This window comes from Sceloporus undulatus, chromosome 6 (genome assembly GCF_019175285.1).
Source record: "Sceloporus undulatus isolate JIND9_A2432 ecotype Alabama chromosome 6, SceUnd_v1.1, whole genome shotgun sequence".
Taxonomy (NCBI): Eukaryota; Metazoa; Chordata; class Lepidosauria; order Squamata; family Phrynosomatidae; genus Sceloporus; species Sceloporus undulatus.
The window spans coordinates 98386857-98406946 of record NC_056527.1 but is presented as its reverse complement, the minus strand read 5'-3'; the positions used below and the strand labels follow the sequence as shown (position 1 = coordinate 98406946).

At 44.0% G+C, this 20090-nt stretch overlaps 2 protein-coding genes across 7 annotated transcripts in view; one reads left to right on the top strand and one right to left on the bottom strand.

Annotated features, from left to right (window-relative positions):
* Positions 1–422: 422 nt before the first annotated feature.
* The window catches only part of FAM71E1 (family with sequence similarity 71 member E1), a 20750-nt gene continuing 1082 nt past the window's right edge, over positions 423–20090 (top strand). Inside the window, exons 1-4 of one of the 5 annotated variants that reach the window (XM_042476805.1) lie at positions 423–608; positions 13839–13981; positions 16326–16504; positions 19412–19664. In XM_042476805.1, the coding sequence (XP_042332739.1) occupies positions 13898–13981; positions 16326–16504; positions 19412–19664 (516 nt within the window). In that variant the 5' untranslated portion in view covers positions 423–608; positions 13839–13897. Of the gene's footprint in view, positions 609–12355; positions 12401–12440; positions 12529–13068; positions 13982–16325; positions 16505–19411; positions 19665–20090 lie in introns of those variants that run through there. The other 4 variants (XM_042476799.1, XM_042476802.1, XM_042476801.1 and 1 more) reach the window with 4 other exon arrangements.
* On the bottom strand, positions 3410–12206 carry EMC10 (ER membrane protein complex subunit 10). Of its 2 annotated transcripts, XM_042476798.1 has the most exons (8): positions 12042–12206; positions 11266–11332; positions 9826–9938; positions 8654–8758; positions 6291–6472; positions 4976–5069; positions 4696–4785; positions 3429–3566 (listed from the first exon to the last, which is right to left on the bottom strand). In XM_042476798.1, the coding sequence occupies exons 1-7, from the start codon at positions 12165–12167 to the stop codon at positions 4702–4704; spliced, it is 771 nt and encodes a 256-aa protein (XP_042332732.1). In that variant the 5' UTR covers positions 12168–12206; the 3' UTR covers positions 3429–3566; positions 4696–4701. The 2 variants fall into 2 exon arrangements, with proteins under 2 accessions (XP_042332731.1, XP_042332732.1); XM_042476797.1 differs by lacking the exon at positions 4696–4785 and having other exon boundaries at positions 3410–3566.

The following is a 20090-nucleotide window of genomic DNA, read 5'->3' as shown; positions in this document are numbered from 1 at the left end:
TCAAGGTAAAGGGTAGTGGGCACTTGTAACTGGGCTGAATCGGTATGGGGACAACCAGATCTACCCAGTTCTATCCAGAGCAAATGGGCTAGTGAGAATGGGGCCCCTGTTGTATCTGCCTGCCATTTGGTTCTTAAACATGAGAAACCTCTCAGGGAAAAATTGTGACAACCATGGCACTTACCATGGCTGAATATGGTGGGATTTAAAGCTGGACTTCTAAAAGTAAGCACTGAGTGGTCTGGGCAGGCAATTCAATTACACTCACAATCAGGTATTTTAAATTCTTTATATCCTGAATATGAACTTTAAAATCCTGCTAAATCCTAATTTAAAAACAAAGAGAAATCTAGCAACCAATTATCCTTAATCTCACAATAGACTGACCCTCCTGGGTTTCCTTCCTGTGTTCTAGAATGACTCCCTGCTTCACATTCTGTTCCTTTGTGGTTACTGTAGCTACAAGGGGCTCCAGAGAGCTTTAAGCAGGCCAAGCTGGGCCAGACATGCAAGGGCTGTCCCACACTTGGAGGGACGCAGCATGGAAGAACACCGGCTAGGACCACCAGAGCGGGGGATCTACACAGCCAGGTTCTGGGTCGCAACAGGTAGGAAGAACAGACATTTATCAAAGTTGGTACTGTTTGCAGAAACTTCTGTGCCGGGGTGGGGTGGGATGTTAGAACCTGGGAGGCTTTAAAGCCGTAGTACAGCCATTAGATCACCTGAACGACCCAGACCTTGGAAATTTTACTGTTTTTTGAACTCCCAAAATTCTCTAGCTAACCATTAAAGGTGGTTTCTGCAACCTGTAATTCAAAGCAGTAACTTTTTCAAGCTGTGCCTGATCTGTGAGGCAAGGGAGACAGAACTTGTCGCTCCCTACTTAACACTAGGCAACTTAGGAACTCTTCTGGACTGTGCACAAAAACCTTCTTTTCTCCCACCACAACAGCTCACAGCTGTTACTTAAAGCAAGGTTGGCAAAGCCCACTCTTTCAGATGGTGTTGGCCTGCAATCCTCATCAGTTCCCATCATGGTGGCAAGGACAGATGTGAAAGAACCATTTGTCTTTCCTGTGAAATGGTAGTTTTCTGTGTAGAGGTTTTTGTTTTCTGCCTTCAGGGAAGTGGGCAGAAGATCCAACATCTAGGATGTTCTTCACCCTTCACATGAAACTGCACTTCAACAGCATTGAAGGGCTACATGCTGTCTTGCTTTAAAACCTCTGATGAGTCCCAAAAGGGAATAGCACACATGCATATGTAATATACGCACATTGCATCAGGCTGGCAGGGACTGTTAATCCAACACAAATCAGCCTTTTAGAGATTTACTCACAAAATCTAACCTGGTCTAGGAACAAGAACTTTGCCATGAACATAGCTGATGGAGGCAATTGTGTGCCCTTGAATATGAACCAAAAGCCAGTGCCCCAGTCTTTTGAAAAGCTTCAACTTCTTTTAGGAAGCCCCTTCTGCTCCCAGAAGGCAAATCCTGAATACTGAAATTACATGCCGCCCATAGAGAAAACAGTACCTGAGATGAAGAAAATGTATCTCTGGGCTGCCTGGTGCCTCCTCTCAGATGTCTTTGTTTTCAGTGTTATCAGAAGCAGCAGCTGTAACTTATTGATTCTACATTGCTTCCCTGTACCACACATCTCTTTCTAAGCTGTGAAAGATCCCTACTGTTTTCTACCTCTCCATTACCAATAACAAATGCATCCAAAGAATACATGACAATGGCAACCTTTTTAAAGAGCAAGTTCCTAGTCCTCTTGAAGGAAGGGAAAACAAAATACTAGAAACAGGCAGTTCTACTAAGGAACTCTCTCCAATCTGCTGGGCTCTACCTGTGCTTGAAATACAGTTCCCATCATCTACTGATCTTGCTGGCTAAGGATAATGAGATGCATCCCAAAACCTCTGGAGGGTATCGGATTATAGTAAATGGTACTATGGATTTGGTCACATTACTGTTTCTAATCCTGAATCTCAGGAGCAGGCTCATGAGTCACTGAGGACAGCATACTTCAGGAACGTGGAAACGCTCATACTTAGTTGGGGTTATCTGGGTACAAATTCATTCTGGTACAGTGGGCTCTCCATATCCAGGGGCTTGCCATCCACAGATTTAAACATCCGGAGATGGCAAGCTCCATTGCTTTCTATGGGTGAATGTGTCATACCTGCCATTAAGGACAACAGGACTCAAGGTCCCACATTTTTCCTTATCCATGGGGTGTCCAGAACCGATCCTCAATGGATACAAAGGGCAGACTGTATATATGAATGTATATATTTTCTTATATCCCACCTTTCTCTCAACACGGGAGCCAAGGTGATGCGCAACAAGGCTAAAATGCTATAAACCTGATGATAAAAAGTTAACACAATTAAGCTATCATATTAAAACCATTAATTTTAAAAAATATAAAATCGTTTTCAAAAGCTGGCTTGAATTCAGTATGGGACTTATGTCTTCGTAAATGGACTTTACATGTGTGGGAAATGGAACTGGCCAGTTTTACAGTGTCCATATTCACATGCGGCCACTGTGACATTGTTACATACAGGTATCTGTTGTACAGTGGCCAAGTGACTGATGTGTCATGGCCTAATATGCAATAGAACTGGGACGCTTCGTAATGTGAATCTGGATGCCCACTGGGAAATGCTGCAGCATTACAGGAGCACCCAGTGCACATCAGATGTGCCCCAAGCACATTGAAGCATTCTTGCTAGTACCCTGATACACATCTTCATGATTCATTAATGTGTCTGTTTCCCCTCTGCAACACAGCTTTACGATTTGTGAAGTTACACAATGTAGACTGTGATACAGAAATAAGGCACCACCAACCCATGAAAGTCTCCCCACAACAATTTCATCAACTGCCTATTTAAACAAGAGGGTCTTTCCCAACTGGCAAGAGGAGAGCAGTGAGAGAGCCTGCTTAGCCTCCTATGGAAGGGAATTCCATTGCCTGGGAGCAGCCAGGGGGAAGGCTTTCTCTCCTCCATCCTCAACAGATGGGGCCTATGACAACAGTAGGACACTGAAATCTCTCCCTAAAGGATCTTAAGGCTCACTAGTAGATCTAGGCTTTCAGCTGATCTGGATCTAAGCTATACAGGGCTTTATAGAACATACCCAGCACCAAACTGCATCCTGAAACAAACTAGTAGCCAGTGAAGCAGTTTCAATGTTCCCTATAACTGGCCCAAATCAGCATTCTGGCCACAGCATTTGGGACATGCTGAAATTTCTGAACAGCTTCCAAAGGCAGCCCAATGTAGGGTGCTTTACAGTAATCTGCTCACATTTCCCTCAAATTTCTTCTCAACACAGACTCAAAGCCAGAAGAAGGACTGCTTCCACAAGTCAAGTTTTTCTCTTGGTAGTATTTATTTACACCATACCTTTCCACAATCCACAAAAAGATGCAACCCATTCACCGCCCCCCTCCCCCAGCACTGCCTCCATTGCCCCCTCCTTGCCCTCCTGCATCAGGAGCTCCAGACATCATCAGGAAAAGGACGATGGGAATAATGTACATCCACTGTGGAGGAAAAAAAGGAGAAAGAATTACAGAAGCAAAAAAGAAAAAGGTTCTGTGCTGTGTCACACCTCTTCCCCACATTTTCCTTCTGGCCATTGCTACAGCATCTCATAACCACCAGCCCTCTCACCGGGTTCCTCCACTTTGGAAGAGGGTTCATTGCAAGGATGAAGTAATTTCATCCCTCCAGATATCATTGGATGGCAAATGTCATCATTCTTCCCCACTGACTGAAACTAGGGCAGATGGGAATTGCTATCCAACAACATGTGACGAGCCTCCCCAGATTCCCCACCCCTGGTTTACCTGAAACCATTCCCTCCATCTATCTCTCCCTGCATCCAGACTACACATTTTCTTCAAACCCCAATCACAAGGCACCCATCACCAGAGATTACGGCTGATCTTGCCTCAGTGACAGCCAATGGAGGGGAAAGGGTTGTGCCCAATGAAGAATAGAGGACCAGCCACCAGAAAAGAGGAGCTCTGATGCTACCATGCTGGGGGTGAGGGGTGTGTGTGAAAAACCAAACAGAATGAAAGTGGGATGGGAAAAGAAGGGATGCACTATTCTATTGCCAAAAGAGGAACACTGCTTTCTTTTAGAGTATTCTCACCTGATAGTGGCAGTGGAGTGGAATCCTTGCCACAAAACAGGAAAGTGGTTGGCAGGCAAAAACTCTACAAAGCAACAAGCCCTGGAAGTGCTTTTTTGAGAGCATGTGATATTCTCAGAATGCACTCTACCAAGGATGAAAATAGGGAGAGGGAACATATATCCCTCCAGACTGCATCTCCCACAATCCTTCATCATATGGCTAGGGCTGATGGAAGCTGCCATTCAACAACAACTAGAGAACCACACATGTCCCACAAATAGACCCTGGCCTACTGAACCAAACACCACAGTGCTTATAGTTGGGTGAGGATGCAGCCACCTTAACTGCTCCCATGGAGCTTTTATGTGAGATTGACAGAAAAGAGTTGGAAAGTATAGGAAAAGGAAGCCTTTCCTCTCCACAGGGAGATGGGTCAAATGGAGAGGAGAAGGACAGCACTGAAGGGGTTTAAGCTAAAACTGAGCTGTGCAGAGGAAGACAGAAGCAAGAGGAGATGGGTGTAGCTTTACTTTTGCTCAGGCCTGTCGTCCTTGCTCCTGAGGGCCTGTTGCAGAGCTGGTTGCTAGAAGAAGCACTGCCCCGCCCAGAATTAAATGCCACTGCAGGGATTGGGGAGAACAGAAATCAGAGCAGGGAGCAACGCTCTCTCTCCATCCCCACCCAGCAACACTAGTTTGGCCAGATTAAGAACCAAGCCAGCAGGCAGGCTCAGGAACTCACACTAAACTTATTTTATTTTTACATGAAGGGGTGAGAAAGGGTGCACCTGCTCTTTCCTCTACCACTTACATATTTGGCAAAGAAAGATTTCTGCTCTTGTGGATTCTTGGCTTTCTGGGCCTGCTCTTGCTCCATGCGTTCAATAAATGCTGCCGTCTCAGGGCTGGGAGAGAAAGAAGAAAGCCACTGGTAACAGAGCTGGAAAACCCACCTCTCAGAACTCTCAAAGCCAGTAAGAGAGAGGTGCAGAGCTTCCAAATGGGTCTATAAATAAATGGACTTTTATTACAAGATGTGGCATTCGCCATACAATTCAATAGTCTGTCCCTTGGCAAAAATCCAAAGTCACACACTAAGTGGGGTTCTGCAGTTCCTCTCACTGGCACAAGACAGTTCAGAAATCTTTGGCCTCTGAGGATACATACCAAAATACATTATGCACATCAAAATTCCTATCTCTAATTTTTGATTTGAGGTTTTTACCACTCTCCACATACACTTACATTTTGACTTTCCAATCTATCCTCTCTTCTTCCTGTTCCCTTCATTTCTCCCACTCCTTTAAAATCTGTTATCAGCAGCTGCTACCCATACACTCACCACAGTCCTACTCTCTTCTACTTAAAAGCATGTTACTCTGTCTTCAATGGAACCTACTGTTTCCAAATTAACAGACTCTGGACCATATAAGTCTCTGGATTAATTTACACCACTATCATCAAACTGCCCAGGAGTTTCCCATTTAATCTTCTCCAAACTTCGGACATATTTCAAAAAACCTAGAGGGAACTGATACTTCCTTACCTCAAGATGAAGATTACTGCTTCCCATCTCTAGCTCATAGAAAAAGTGTTGTGCTGTAGCTCCTTGTCTTACAGAGATGTCCTCATGACCCCCATCCCACTCATTGGCAGAGGTCAGGGAAGGTATGGGGGGTGGGTGGGTTACAACACCCAGAATCCCCCAGTCAGCACGGTCAGTGTCTGTGCTGACGGGAATTTTGAGAGGGATCATCCAAACAGGCTTATAGTTTTGCTCAGTATAAATCTCATTACAGTATAATCCTTTGCTCATTTCTTCAGTCTTTCAATTCTTCAAGAATTTTAAGGTAAGAGTTACTCCATCCTCAATGCTCCATGGCAAGCCTAGAAACTATCCTGGCCTCTATCAATTTTGATAAGGGCATAAGAGCCTTTCTGGATCCAACCAAAGGACCCTTCTAGTCTAGTCTACTGAATGTAGAAAGTTCTATTCAGACAGTGTTCTCAAGCACATGTTTTCCAAATCTAGAGGTTCCACACAGCCAGTGCCTGTAGCCACAATACATTCAGATTTTGAGGGAGTTCCAGAGATCAATGACAACAGACCCTAGGCAGAAACTCACATTGCTGCTGGGATGGGCTGCTGTAGGATGACAGTGGTATTGAACAGTTCCAGGTCCACGTCCTCCACCTCAGCCCCATGACAGGAGCCTGGCACAGTGACAATGGAAAGGCCAATGATATTCCCAGCAACATCTGTGTGAACTGTCAGCCTATCTGACAGATGGGATTCCACCATGGAACACTATGGGAATGGAAAGAAATAAAAAAAAATACAAGGTTGACTACCACATTCTTTTCCACAAGGCTCTCAAGCCTGCCATCTCAGCTTAGCTAGAGAAATAGCTGATGGGGTGAATGAGTGAGATGACTAATCAGGACACCCAGGGACCAATCTGGCTTGAGTTTGGCCACTATCTTTCCACATTCCACTACTCAGAATTTCCTAAGATCAGAGCTGCTTTTCTCCAACCTAATACGCACATGATGATGGAGATTTCAGTCTAATCCACCAAGAGGATTCCAGGTTTGGAAAGGCTGGATCCAAAAAAACCAAACAAACATAATGGTCAAGAACTAAGTAAATCGAGAGGTGTGCATTTGGAAACTGAGCCACAAATATCACAAACGAAGAGCTCCTTTCTTCTACATCCTCATTAACCCAAGAATCTTTATGAAGCATTTGGTCAGGTATGTACAAGGGAAGTGGAGGATGCTGTGATAGCTAGGAGAGATTTGGAGTTGTTTGTTTATTTATAACTTTTTATTGAAGGTATTGTACCCCCAAGGTGATGTCCAAATGGTAAAAACATTTAAAACATTAAATACCTGGCCAAAATCAAACTAGAAGTCACCTTTAAAAATAGCCCTAAAACATTTAAAAACAAGCAGAGCAGCCATCCCTATAAGAACCAAAGGCTAAGTGAAACAGCACAGTCTGCTGTCTGCTGGAAATGCAGAAGGGAGAGAGCCAGTGTGGTCTCACTTGAGAAAGAGTTCCACAATCAGGTTGCTGCAACAAAGAAAGCCCTATCACATGTACCCGCCTGCCTAGTCTCGCAAGCTGGTGGGACATGCAATAGGGTTTCTGCTGCGGATCTTAGATTTCAGCCAGGCTCATATCAGAGGAGATGGCCTTTCAGATATCCTAGTCCCATTTAAGTCTTTATAGTTCAAGACTATCATCTTGAACTTGAAAGCAAATGGTCTGGCTGCTGCATTTTGCGCTAACTGTAGCTTCCAAATACTATTCAAAGGTGGCCCCATACAGCCCCAAAACTTCAGATGTCCTCCCCCAGCAGCTTCATTTAGATGATAAAAAGTATAGAGAACAGTATTCAGCCCTCTGTAGAATCACAGAGGCTAACTGCCAAGTGGTTGAAGAACAGTCTCCAAGCATCACTTTTGGGGAATGTTAAGTCACAATTACCTAAACCATTGCAACACAGTGCCCCACATCTCCTATCAGCCAAATGGCCCAGAAGAATACCATAATCAATGGTGTAAAGTCCCACTAAGAGCCCAGCAGAACCAACAGACACTCAATCCTCATCCAGTTCCCAGCATAAGTCACCCACCAAGGTAGTTTTTATACCATAACCAAATATGAGTGCAGACTAAATTGTGTCCACATAGTCTGTTTCAGCCAAGAAAGTTTACATCCCAAACTTGGTTGTTATTTTTTACTGCACCATTACAGAGTATAGGCTAAGTCTCCCGTATCTGGAATCTGAAATCCAAAATATTCCAAAATCCAAATTTTTCCACTTGGGTGGCTAAAATAGTGGTTCAATGTACACAAACTTTTTGTTTCATGCACAAAATTACCTTATCAAGGTATGTGTACAAGGTATATATGAAACATAAGTGAACTGTGTTTAGACTCGGGTTCTGTCTCCAAGATATTTCCTTATGTACATATATACAAATACAGGTATTCCAAAATCTGAAACACATCTGGTCCCAAGCATTTTAGATAAGGCAGACTCAACTTCTACAGTTAGTTGCTCTTAGCCATTTTTGGTCTACAAATCTGAACATTTACTGCTAATGAAACAATGAAAGATCCCTGAGGAATCTCATAAACACCTCTTTCCCAGTCCTGGATTCCTGAATAATATGGGATCAAGCACAGGGTGGCTGGGGTAAGGAAGTAACACAAACTTCTCCTTCAGTTAATTCCCTCACACTGATTTATCTTAAGTTACAGAATGATATTTCTACATTTCTGTGGTTGCCCCTGCCCAAAAATCCAAGGGGCATGAAAAGTATGGCTTCCCTTTGTACAGTTCCTAGCATCTTCTTTAGCCTCGATATTCAGATATTTTGATAAAAAGTTGAGGTGGGCTCAGGCAAACTGGCAGAATCCAAATCTCCTTTCCAAGGACTGAACAAGGCTTCTCTAGGAGTGGCAAAAGACACTCACCGCTCGAACAAAAGAGGTGACATATTCAACTCCACTGTCCTCTGTGCTCCCCAGGGGCTGTCGTGGAATCCGCACGCGGTAGAGCCCGCCCTCAGTAGCCACTTCCTGGCAGAAGGAAGACACAGAGGAATTATTTATCAAACCTTCCATTCTTGCCCAAAGCTGTATTCAGGGCTGTGGAAATCACACTCTACTTCCACATAGGTTCTTTTGCTCCCAACGTCTACAGTTAGGGTTGAAAAATTCTTTGATGGAGAGGAGGCCATTTCTCTACTTCATCCCACTGCCATCTGAATTCCTGCAGCAGTCCACAAAGTTCAAAAGTAACTGCTGCAGCTCTATGAGATACAGGAGGGTCCTAGGATGCCCTTCCACAGCACATAGCCCTCACAAATTCCTTCCCTGCAGTCTCTATTTTCTTTCTGGAGGTGAAGGGACAAAAAAGATTTTCTTTAGCAGTGGCACCAAAATGCAGTACCATCTTCTACTGATGGTTGCAGTGGTGGGACCTGATTAAAAACACCCATAATAGTCTGCGTACAAACCATTCTGCCCATCAGCGATTTAGACAATAAAAATAATTTAGGATTCCCCCACCACCTGAATAGAAAATCAGGGAGGAAGTGAAATAATTCTGTCCCCAAAACTAGAAACTTACTGTGTCTTGGAACGTTCTTTTAATGAAAACTGATCAGGATGCTAACTCCACAGCCCTGCTGCTGATAGCTAGCACAAGAACACTTGTGGGACTACAACTCCCAGAATCCCATGGGGTGGGGGATCCTGGAGGTAATAGTCCAAAGAAAAAAGTTTCCCAAGCTCTCTTGGCAGGATATGGCCTGCATACCCTGCAAGGCAGTTCCCTAGTACAATTCACAATGGGTAATGCCAAACTACTCTATAGTCCAGGCATTCCAATGAGTATTATTATTATTATTATTATTATTATTATTATTATTATTATTAACCTTTATTTATAAAGCGCTGTAAATTTACACATATGTATGCAGGATGTATGCAGCTGCCAGTGTCATCCACAGCTCTTCTCCCTCCCTCCACAAATAATTTGTCCCAAAGAAGTATCTTAGAATGGATCCTCATTCCCCAAGAAGCTGAACTTGGTTTTCCCGAACAGGAAAACCCACACCATCCTTTCTTGCAGCCACACTTACCCTAAGTTTGTTGCGCTCCTCTTCAGTCAACTGTTTCTGGCTTAGTGAAAGATTAGGATCAGGGCTCATGTTCCACAGAAGGGTGCCTCGCTTTTTGAATCTGATACTGTCATCTGGGGGAGACAGAAAGCCAGGAAATGTCTAGATCCTAGTCCTAATATCTGCAGGATGAATCCCAAGTCCCATCTGTATCCTGTAGCCAGGATCCCTGGTTTGTTCTTGCTGAAAAGCATTCTGCTCAGAGGATGATCCTGCCAGCTGAGAAGTCTGCACAGAATTTCATAATTCCCCCTTTCTCCATGCCTTCCCGAAACCTTCACTGGAAAATGGGGGAACCCTCTAGTACTCCATGGGGGTAAAAGGAAAGGGGAAGGATGGCACTATTATAAAGGAGATAGCAGATGTGGGGAGGGCAACAGTGATAGCTCACCGACTAATGCTCCTGAGTTCACTGGCCATTGTCTTTGTCAAAGAACAGATATGTGCAAAGGTTGCCAGTGCTGTTGTTAGTTTCAACTTATGATATTATCAGCCCAGTTTTCTTCTTCACGTGAAAGTGGGGAGGAAGTGTTTTGTCCTTTACTTCAGGAAGCAAGGAATATTGGGATGGATCTGACATGAGGGGAACCTGGTAAAATAACATCCCTCCCAGCAGGATTTACTACCGAATCTCAGCCATATCTGTGAATGATTGAACCCCTTTCTTCACGAAAAACTGCTTTAGGACCCAAGCACATGCTATCAGCAAAGACCCAAGTGTCTTCCTGGAGATCCCAGGGATCTTCCTTCAAGTAATTCATTGCAACCACACTCTCACCCAGATAAGCCAAGTGGTACCCATTCTAACCCTTTTCTCATCAGTATAGAGGTGTTGAACTCACCCACAAGATAGCCCCACTAACCCCTTTACCAAAGCTTGAGAAAGTCACCTTTTTGGAGTACGGTGACCAGAATCCTCATATGGCATTTTAAAAAATGAAATGTCCCAAGCTCTACCCTTCACTGGTGCTGCTCATCCAGGAACAGGGAACCTTTGGCTGCCAACTGTTTTGGACTGCAACTCCTACTATTCCTTACAACCCTCCATGTTGGCTGGGTTTGAGGGGAGCTGTAGTCCAACATATTTGGATGGTGGGGATGAAGGTTTTGCCATCCTTGTAGAAGGGCATCTAGGACTATTCTCCAACAATACAGAGATCATATTCTAAGTCAATTTCCAGAATCAGCAATCACAGGTGGGAAACCACATCTATAAGCATATGAATGCACACATGTGTCCCTGTATATAGACATGCCCCATGCAGATTTTCAAATGCATAGGAGAGGTCCCAGCCCTGAAAATATATTCATTCACCCCAGACACACCTGTTTTGATTAAGGCTTCACAGACACTTGTTCCATCCCCCAGACGCTTATCCAAACACTCACCCAGATACTCACCCAGTTCAAACGAATGCTCCAGCTGCACGCTCAGCCCACAAGCTTCAGAATCCCGGGCCTCACCTGGCTGCAGGCGACAGAAGGAGATCACAGGCAAATCCCACCATTGTTTTGGCCTTATGCGCTCTTATGATTTATTTATTTGCTTAGGATTTTTCTTCTGCCTCTTTCCGAAAAAATGGGATTCAAGTCATCTCACAACAAGATTAAGACATACAAATAAAAACACAGGGCAAAGGCCTCATTGAGAGAGATATGTATATCATAGCAATAACATAAGATAGCAATAACAATAGCAAGTACTTTTCTATACTGCTTATCAGTGCACTTAAACACACCCTAAGCATTTGACCACTGCGCCATCATGTATCGATGTCTCTGTGGGCTCTGTTTCCCACCGACAGCACCCCTAAATCCACCTTCTAAGAGGCACCCCCTCCATTTCTCTGTGGTCAAAGAATGGGGACACATCCTGCTCTTGCCCTGTAGCTCAGTGTACTGTGACAGGCACATGCCAAGGGTCCTCAGGAGGTCTCTGTGGTTGGATGAATCCCCATTCATCCCTCTACTCTCCAGGAACATGGAAATGGCCCTGTTTCCTCCAGGGCACTTCTATGCTCAGGGTCTGTCAGACGTTGACCATAGAGTTGCGCTGGAGGACCCACAGATTCCTAGAAAGGACATATGAATCAAACCTGGGAATAGTCAAAAGCAGCAAATATGGAGGGATGGAGGCCTAGCCTACCATGGAAACCTTCCTCGGGCTACTTACTTACCCGGAGACCCGGCTCTCCTCGACAGCTCCCGACCCCGGCGCTGTGGGCAAAGGAGAGGAGGAGCTGGAGGGAAGAAAGCAAGAGGGAGAGGCGAAAGAGCCTTTTTGGAGCCCAAGCAGCCACCATCGCTGTCTTCCCATGTCACGTGACGGGGGGAGGCGTGGCGCTGGCGCGAGGAGGAGAGGGAACGAGAATGCGGCCCGTGATTGGTTCTTCTCCCTCCCTCTCCTCGCGCCAGCGCCACGCCCTCATTCCCCTACGCCACGCCCACTTCCCTTATATACTGTATTTGCCTCTTCTTTCTTACTCAGCTTCAGTGACTGAGGGAGGCAGCTCTTCTATTGGCTGCATCTCTTAATGTAGCTTGACCCCCCTCTCTCTTTAACTGACCTGGTTCAGTGCTGGGGGATTCTGGGAATTGTAGTTTGTGGTGGCACCAGAGCTCTCTGACAGAAGGCAGAATAAGAAATTCAAAGATAATAGCCCTGTTAGTCTGTGGAAACAGTGTGTGGGAAGGTCTTCTAGCGCCCTTTGAGACTTATGGTCCCAAACACACTGTAGAAAGTTGTACATTAAATGGTCCCCAAAACACACTTCAGAGATAATCCATTTTGAGGCTGCTTTAACTGCCCTGGTTCAGTGCTAGGGAATCCTGGGAAATATAGTATTATTATTATTATTATTATTATTATTATTATTATTTTATTATTTAGTGACACCAGAGCTCTCTCTGACAGAAGGCCAAATGTCTCACAAAACTGCAGTTCCCAGAATCCCCTAGCATTGAACCAGGGCAGTTAAAGCGGTCTCAAACTGGATTATTTCTGCAGTGTGTTTTGTACCTGAAGTCTACAAAAGCTCATGCTGCCAACTTCTTTCTTTCAGTTAGTCTCAAAGGCGAGACAAGATCTCTCTACAGAATAAGAATAATACTTATTCCTAACCCACCTCTTCCAGGGTGACCAGGTGTCTTAACCCCAAAGGAGAACATTCACAGGGTGACCGGATGTCATAACCCTAAAAGGCACCATAAAATGGAGGGCAAGATAAAAGCTAAAGCCATTTTGAAATTCCTCCTGGGCAGAAAGCTGGAATGTAGGACATGTCCTGGAAAAGGAGGGTGCCTGGACATCCTTGACATTTAAGAAAAATGTAGCACATTCCACAATATAAGACATTCTAAAAGCACTCCTATAAATGTAAAGCCATGCTGCTTACCCATGTCCTCCTGAACAGAAGGTTGAAATGTGGGACATGTCCTGGAAAAGGAGGGCATCTGGTTACTGTGGCCTCTCCCCATAGATCAAGGGGGGGAAGAACAACAATTAACAGGCAAACCACAGCCAATAAAAACACATCAGTCCAAAATACACATCAGTTTAAATAGCCATGGTGGTTAAAGTGGCATCAAACCGGATTATTTCTGTAGCGCGGATGCAGACTCAGTCAGACCAGGTGGTCTTTCACACTACGGAATTATAATGCTATGGTTCCACTTTAACTGCCCTGGCTTCATCCAAGGAATTGGAGTCCAGTTTGGGGAGGCACTGGAGCATTTTGGCAAAGAAGTCTAAAATCTCTTCCTTAGACTGCAATGCAGATCATAGGATAGTACAGTACTATGGCAGTTATAGTGGAATCATAGCGCAATAATGGTGTGGCACGAAAAGGGCTCTGGCTGTGGAGGAGATTCCAGTCCTTCCTTTGCTAGCCGCTTTCCTACTATCTCACCGGAACAGATTATCATTTATCTTTGGGACTTTCCCCACCGTATTCTCCTCCTTGTTTTCCCAACAGGTTCTAGGCCACAGTAGCCCGGACCCCCTTCCGTGCAAACTGGATGTCCAAATTTTGGAATGGGAGACCTGCGGAGGTGCCTAGCCAGCGGGGAGTATGGCGTGCTGAAAGACTGTCCCCTGTTTGAGAGCAATTTCATGCAGGTAAAAGCCCAAAGGAAAAGTTACAAAAGCCTTTTCCCATACTTTATTTATGTCGGGTGCATATCCCATTGATTTCAGTAGGTTGACTACATCTGGATCCAACATACACACACACACACACACTAAAAAACTGCAGGCAGCAAAAACATTACATTACTAATAGATTTGCTAAAATGGAGGAAAATCCTTCAGCATTATCACTTTAATTCTCTTGATACTGTTAGCTTCATAATTTTGAAATTTCATCCTTTGCTTTAACCCTTTCGTCCTTAGGAACTCTAATTCTTTGAATGGAAATGTTTCAAATGAGAAAACATATTGGGTAAAACAAAACTAAGTCATGCATTTGTCCCACATGGATGAGCAAACTTTTAGGAGATTTAGGTACACACAATTCATTTTCATTGCTAGGATCGCATTTGGAGTGGATTTCTATGTTATTTTGAGGTGTCGGGCATGATTTTCTTTGAACTGTATAAAAAAATGTTCTGAATATCAATTTTATCTTGTCCTGTTCGGGACATAACCATGCTTTTCAGACATGCGCAGTAGCACCGAACCGGCACATGGATGAAACGTTCAATTAATGCTGCAATAACAATACAAGAATGGATGTATGTGGAACATAATTGCCCTTCTCTATCATTTTTATCTCATCATTGTCACGCAATTGCGCAGCTTCAAAAATATTGATTGCTATAGCGCTATGCTTCCATTATCTTTAAACAATGCGATTGTTGTGCCATTGGCCCTGGTGTGATAATCTCCTTCAGTGAAACTGAAATCTGATTCTCTTTGTGGATTCACTGTATAACATAAAATAAAAGGATGGCATAATTAAAAGAAAAAGCAATAGGCCATAGAGAGCATTAGGGAGGAAAGAGATACCCTTTACAGTGGTAGCAGGAAAGGTTACTTAATAATGCAGCAAGAAGGCCAGTGTGATGTAATGGTTGGAGGGTTGGACTAGGACACTGGGAGACCAGAGGATTCGAATCCTGGCTCAGCCATATAAACCCACTGGGTGATCATGGGCAATTCATACTGTCTCAGCCTAGAAGGAAGGCAATTGCAAACCCTCTGTGGACAAATTTTGCCATGAAAAAACCATAATAGCTTTGTTTTAGAGTTACCATAAGTCCTGAGGCAAAGGACAAGATGGTGTCACCTCCTGATTCCTTGGGCTGTCAGTTTAGTCTTCTTACTTCAACACAGGCAATGTGAGAGCTCCAGTATGTCTGAGGCAGCCAATACTTTAGGGAGACCAGGAAACCTTGTGTAGCAAAAAGGAACAGCCAAGAAAAAACAGCTCCAACCACTTGCTCACTCTTTGCATTTGCATCCTGAGGCAATTGCCTCACTCTGCCTAATGGTATCTAGGGCTGGCCCTGGCAGTGCAGAAGATCCTGTTCAGAACAATCCAGCCAGTATCACGCACACAGTGAGTGTGGATGATAATGTTTTACCCAAATCCTCCTTTCATGGCTTAGTAAGGAACTCATATAAAGCACTTTTTGGGACTCCATCCTCCTTAGACAGAGGTGTGCCTGCTTTGAGGGTGAGACCAAGGAAGATCTGTAAAGAATTGCATCTGAGAAGGTCTTTTCAATGTTAACATCCAGATTTTGGAATTACTTGGGACACAGAGAGAGGCCTGCTTTATCCTTCTACTACTTCTACCTAGCCTGAAGGTGGAGAAAGTGTGGTTGGTTGGTATGTTTGTTTATTGTTTAGAATATTTATACCATACCTTTCTGCCACAAATCCCCCCAGAGCAATTTACAAATTACAAATTGTTAATTTGTCAGTTCTCTTCCCTCTGGCTTACAGTCTAAATAAAAGAAGGAAAATAACACAAGGACACACACAAAAAATGGAGGGTCCTGCGGGAGAGAATTAAGTCCAGCAGGTACCATTTACTGAGAGGCCACAGGATTTGGAATGGAGGGCACTGAGACCAGAGCATGATGGAGCTGTGCCTTCCTGTTCTTCTTTCTGACTTTCTCTGGTTCTCCAGATATCGTTGAATTGCAGTTCCCATCATCCCTGACAATTGGCTATGCTAGGTGGGGCTGATGGGAGTGGCAATCTAACAACATCTAGAGGGCCATATGTAACATGGGTTCTCTAGAACTGATATAGCCTTTATTTAGCTGACTGTAAACACTATGCTGATTTCCAAGTATTTGAGTTTCCAGGTGCCAGCTTATCTGCATATGTGCATAGCTTTGAGCTTTAATAGATGTTTTGTGAATGTTGCTACCCCAAAGCATTCTCTGCTAATGGTTGGTTTTTATGAAGATATGAAGAGAAGCCTTCCAAGTGACTCTCTTTCTCTTTCCAGGTTACCAAAACAGGGGATGTAGCCAACAGGGTCACCGTGGGCATCGCCGCCACCAGCCCAAGCCTGGAACTGCCTGATCTTATGTTGCTGGCACGGCCAGCCCCATCCTTAACAACGCAGTGCGAATGTCAGTGTCCAGAAGCATTGCCTTTTCCTGAAGAGGAGCTGCAGCTTTTTGGGTGAGTCCCTTCCACAACATTCACAAAGCACTTAATAGTGGAAGCCTCTGTATATCTACTCAGAAGGCAGTCACACAGGGAACAAGGAACTTTCCTTCTTAAGTCAATATGCATATGAAGAAGAAAAACAATGCATGCACACCATATACCATTGGTCTCATTACAAGTGAAGATGACTATGCCAAGGCTGTCATACTTTGGATATATCGTGAGAAGTTTTTGCTTGGAAGTTACAATTTCTGGATCTGTAGTTCCTTCCCAAGGGTAGGAAGAATACAGTCCTCCATAAATACTTTAATGACACCAGATGCTATCTGATCTTGGAACTAAGCAGGGTCAGCTCTGGTTAGTACTTGAATAAGTGACTGCCAAGAATACTAGGTGCTGTAGGCTATATTTCAGCAAAAAGAACTGTCAAAACCACCTCTACGTATTCCTTGCTTAAGAAAATCCTGAGATTCATGGGGTCGCCATAAGTTGACAGGCGACGTGAAGTGCATGCACACCATATGTCATTGGTGTCATTACAAGTCAAGATGACTATACCAAGGCTGTCATACTTTGAATATATCATGAGATAAGTGACTCACTGGAAGAGGCAAAGATGCTTTATAAAGTAGAACACAATAGGAGTGTAGGCAGGTCGATAGATTCAATCAAGGAAGCCACATTCCTATGTTTACAAGACTTGAGCAAGGACAGTTGATGACCAGGATTCTTGGAGCTCTCTCATTCACAGGGTTGTCATAAGTGAAAGTTAACTTGATGACAAATAACAACATTATGGCACTGGACTGCAACTCCCAGCACTCCTCTGCATTGGCTATGATTCCTAGGTTTGATGGAAGCTGTAGTCCAGCAAATACCTGGAAGGCTTCACTCTGCCCAGTTCTGTTCTATGCCTTATGGCAGTGGTGAAAGCAGGCCTGGGTTTGCTGGATCAATGCACCAGGCCTTCTTGACTGATAGAAGAGTATCAGCATCATCTGCCACCTTTTAGGCTTCTGTTTTCCAATGAGCTTAGCTGCAGTTCTCACAGTAGCCTGGGCAGAGGAGATGGATTGCCCAAGCAACAATATATTGATGTAAGCTTTTCCGATCACAATCTGAAGTATTTGGGTATGGCTTCTTCTTGAATTGGCCAATAAGACTGGGTACCTTGATTAAAGATCTGCTCCTGATAGGGAAAACCTTTCCAGATCTGATACATGGATCAATAAAGCTGGCTGGATTTTTGCAGTGTTTGGAGGAAGGGCAGCCTTGTTAATCTGCTGCAGTAAAAACAATCCACAGTTCCAGGCTACAAAAATATCTGACAAAGTACACTGCAGTCCACAAAAGTTCATGCAAAACAAAACACTTGTTAGTTTGTTAAGGCAGGAGTGGGAATCATGCAGCCCTTCAGACATTTTGAACTGCAAGTGCTATCATCCCTACCTAGGGATGCTAAGGAATGGTGGAAGAATGCTACAACTTGCACTCCAACAAGATCTATCTGACCACATGATTCCCACCCATGTATTTTACTGCATTTTAGGACTGAGAGAGGCATTGCTGTGACAACAGTCATGATGCTGAGCACCTGCACTGCAAAAATTACTGCTGATTAGGTCTAGTTTTGATCAGCTGTCAGTGTGGGATATCTTGCACACAACACAGTAAACGCTGTTTAGATAGGCAATTGAATCATTCTTCATTCATTTCATTTATTACGGCAAAGAGCCAGAATAGAATCTTTCTTCAACATTAACGTCACAGCAAAGTCCTCACAGGCACCTGAAAGCAGCAGGCTGAGGGACTTTTCTCTGAATGGCCACTGGAAAAAAAAACCCCAGTTCACGCAGAATGAGGAAACCTTTGGAATCTTAACAAAAGTTTCAGATATAGGTTCTACATATGCAACAGAAATTCCAAAGGAGTAGCCACATCACAGTCTATTGCCACAAAACCAATGGTGCTTGAAGAATTTATGTTTACTGTGAATTAGATGCATGATTACTTATTCTTACATGGCAGTCACACACAGAGAAAAGAGGAGGAAGTCTGAAAGATTATAACATGCCTGTGATGTTTCTATTCACATTGATGATTCAGAAAATTATTGCTAACACTTAAGAGCGGGGTTTGCTTTGTTGGACTAATTTACTATCTGCCATAGGGGAAGAATCTCTTTCTTTTAATTAAATCGGGGCTGGCAATTTGGGGCCTAGGATCAAATGCGACTGTTGACCTAATTTCATGTCCTAATTTCAAAAGACATAATTTCAGACCTCTGGCAAGAGAGTGATTTCTCCTTCCTCCAAAAGCCTCCTGTGTGAGGAAAGAGGGATAAGGAGACAGAAGAGAGTGAGAGAAAGAGATGGGTGGGGTACTTCTAAACACTGTTGGCTTGGGTCCTCACCACTAGCTCATGGTCATGATAATGAGCACCTGCACTGCAAAAATTACAACTTGACAAGTTACTCTCAAAGGAATGCAACATTCCACAGAACAAAGCCTACCCCTGCTGTAAAGTCGAAGGCTTTCATGGCTGGCATCCATAGTTTTTTGTGGGGTTTTCAGGCTATGTGGCCATGTTCTGGAAGAGTTTATTCCTGCTGTTTATTCCCCCCCCCCCCACTGCTCCTTAAATGAATAGAATAAAATCCTATTTCAAAGAATAATGGTAGTTTATATTAATTTGATAAATTAGCTGAAAATGTTAGATTGGAAAAATGAGCTTGTGAGACATTTCAAAAAATTATATATAGATCTAGAAATGGAGCACCTTATTAGAAGAACCACAAAGAGAAACAACCAGGATCTGTAAAGTTCAGGCACAGTGCTGTGAGAAAAGTACAGTATTTGGGTGATAGAGTAAGAGATTCTCTCACGTAACACCCATACCTCTCTCATCTTATCCATCAGGCTTCTGCCCTTGAAGTTTGTGCGGCTTTATGTCCATGATGAGTCTCGATTCCAGCTTAAAGTTCGCCTGGCCAATGGTCGCACCTTTTACCTGCAACTTCTGACGCACCCCCTCAAACAGGAGTACGTATTTGGACAGTGGATACGCCTGTTGTACCGCCTGCGCTTTTACCACACGGATGCTCCTATCGCATATGAGCAGCAAGCTGCAGCCTACCGCCCTAAGAACCAGGGAAAAACCTCACCATCATAGGTGAGAGCCTCAGCTCCTTCCCAGAGAGTCCCACCTGTTTAGGCTCTCTGTGCTTATCTTGCCAATAGCTCAAATGGATGTGTAAACCACCTGATTCCTGGGATGGATAGACATGGAGGGAAAGCAGGGGCTAAAGTAGAAATGGACATTTGTTGGGGTCTAGGGAGCTGCATTGCCGTCCCCAGGGGACTTTGGAGAGCTACGTTCTCTGAAAAAAACTGCCTCCCCCCTACCTGCCACCAATACCTCTATGATATTGCCATGTTTGGGCCATCTCTGGGCCAACTTACAGATATGTCCTGCTGGAAAAATGGCTCAGGGGGCAAAAGATATGATGACATTTCTCTCACATCTACTAGTGGGTGTTTGGGAGCATTTGGGGCTGAATATTTTTTAAAATAATTTGGGGACCATAAGTGACCTACA

Bases quoted from the DNA above. Each gene is read 5' to 3' on its own strand.
- EMC10 (XM_042476797.1), bottom strand. From the start codon at position 12,167: ATGGTGGCTGCTTGGGCTCCAAAAAGGCTCTTTCGCCTCTCCCTCTTG. The intron at 8,759-9,825 runs GTAAGTGTGGCT...TCCTTCTGCCAG, and splicing joins AGGAGCGCAACAAACTTAGG to GAAGTGGCTACTGAGGGCGG. The intron at 3,567-4,975 runs GTAAGTGGTAGA...TTTCCTCCACAG, and splicing joins AATCTTTCTTTGCCAAATAT to TGGATGTACATTATTCCCAT.